At 42.6% G+C, this 2161-nt stretch overlaps 1 protein-coding gene across 1 annotated transcript in view; it reads left to right on the plus strand.

Annotated features, from left to right (window-relative positions):
- Positions 1-2161, plus strand: part of LOC101655890 (baculoviral IAP repeat-containing protein 3) — a 16139-nt gene that overhangs the window by 2437 nt on the left and 11541 nt on the right. The window contains exons 2-4 of the mRNA XM_045297734.1: positions 15-115; positions 223-322; positions 1715-1736. Of these exons, the coding sequence (XP_045153669.1) occupies positions 15-115; positions 223-322; positions 1715-1736 (223 nt within the window). The remainder of the gene's footprint in view (positions 1-14; positions 116-222; positions 323-1714; positions 1737-2161) is intronic.

Here is a 2161-nt window from a genome sequence, read left to right on the forward strand (position 1 = left end):
GTTTCGAACCTGAGCATGCAGACCCTGGCAGCGCGGCTGAAAACGTTCTGTCATTGGCCAGCCAGCGTTCCGGTGCACCCCGAGCAGCTTGCGAGTGCCGGTTTTTATTACGTGGGTGAGAACCCTAGCCTCATAACACGTGTGTAGTCCCTGTAGCTTGTATTATGTGTCTTATGGGTAAATGATCGGTATTCATAAGTGTGGCCCCCCCCTTAATTTCAGGTCACAGTGATGATGTCAAATGCTTTTGCTGCGACGGCGGACTGCGGTGCTGGGAATCCGGAGACGATCCGTGGGTGCAGCACGCCAAGTGGTTTCCAAGGTGATTGTTTGAAAATTCTCGGTAAACGTTTGTGACTAGACGCATGGGCTGTATGTGGTTTTCTGACTTTCTTCTCTCCGTTTCAGAAACACACCGGTGACTATGGTTGACAGGGATTGCTCGGAAAAATAATGATTTTCAAAGGTTCAAAGAAGTGGTTAGGATATTAAGGCGCTTTATTTTTTTAAACAAATATCTGAGAAAATAACAAGTACTCATTAAAACACACACACACAATCACACATAGTGGACAAGTACAGAGACAAAAAAATTTCAATGTTCAGAGATCTCACCACCTGAAAGATAACGAGTTACCACGTAGGGTGCATTCCTCTAGGAATCTCTGTTATATGCCAGTGAGCTGATATCAGCGTAGAGTGATTCTATAGGACAGACTTAGAACTGCCCCATAGCGTTCCCAGCCTGCATGCACATATTTAGACAACTGTATACAATTTCACATGCATGAAAAGGTATCTATTCTCTGTTGCTAGGCACTATTCTATGTGCTAAAAAGACACAGTTGAACAGAAAAAAAGACCCCTGGTGTCAGACACTTAGGTATTTCATAGCAGGACAAACAGTTCCTGAAAACTTAATGAATAAGGTTCATAGCCTAATTGGAAGATGATAAACGTGATGGAAAAAGAGGCAAAGAAGAGTCGGGTGAGAGGGATTGGGAGTACCACCAACAGGCTACGCAATTAAAGAGGTGGTCAGGGTGACCCTAGAATCACACCCTCTGTTGAAATCCCGTGCAGTGTTTTATTGTTACGTCTTAACACGTCAGTGTTTCGCTCTTTCTTGCGTTCTCCTGTCCCCATCGAATTCGAGTTGCCTATGTGTCTCCACAGTCAGTACTTTTAGTCTCAGTGAATGCAGTGACTGACTTAGCCCCCTAAAGCTGCTGGGAATGCATTTTCTCACAGTTTAGGAGGCTCGGGCTGAATTCCTGAATTCGGGGTGCCTGCCCTAGGGGAAGATTCTTTGTGTCAGCTCTGCAGGAAGGGCCTTCCTCGTTTCTCAGGTTTCTGCACCCAGTGATCTTCATGTGGCTTGTCATCTCCTCCCTTCTCTGTTTTTCCTTGTTTGTCTAACCTCCTTTCTATTTCAGAAGAGATCGTGAAAAGTGTACCCTGCACTAATCCTGCCTCACTCACATAACAACTACGTATTTCTAAATGGGATTGGAGCCAGGAGTAGAGAGGTTAGGATTTATAATACAGAGTTTTTTTGGGGTGGTGGTGGTGGTGTTCACAACTGCAACAGCTGCTAAACTTGGCACTCTAATTTATCTTAATGATTTTGCTTCTATTTAGTCTCCCCACAAACCATTTGAAAGTCCGAATCAGTCACAGGAATTCATTCACCCTGAGTCCTCTTGTCTCTTAGGAGTGACAGCATCATCATTCATGTAATTCACACTTTTTGAATTACAAGAAAACCTTTTGAATTACAAGAAAAACAAAGGAAGGTGTTTGTCTCTGTTTTAAATAAAACACAGGAAAAGTACACCTTCACACAAGTTTTAATTTAATAGGCCCCGACAACATGGCCGCAAGGATTTCCTAGCTGTAAAACACATATTCATATTTTAGGAAAGAAAAATTTAAAACCACAGTCCAAATTAAGTTGTGGAAGACTCACCTTGTTACTGCCCTTTTGAAAATTACTGTTCACTGGCATGCTTTCTTTCCAGGTGATACTTCTAAAGGACATACTAAAAAAAAAAGTCACCAAGTAGATTTCAAGTCATAGTGACCCTACAGGATAGGGTAGAACGGCCTCTGTGGGTTTCCAAAACTGTAATTCTTCTTCTTCTTCTTTTAATCATTTTAT

The sequence above is a fragment of the Echinops telfairi genome, unplaced genomic scaffold (genome assembly GCF_000313985.2).
Source record: "Echinops telfairi isolate 266 unplaced genomic scaffold, ASM31398v2 ScPeMD7_7421;HRSCAF=8459, whole genome shotgun sequence".
Taxonomy (NCBI): Eukaryota; Metazoa; Chordata; class Mammalia; order Afrosoricida; family Tenrecidae; genus Echinops; species Echinops telfairi.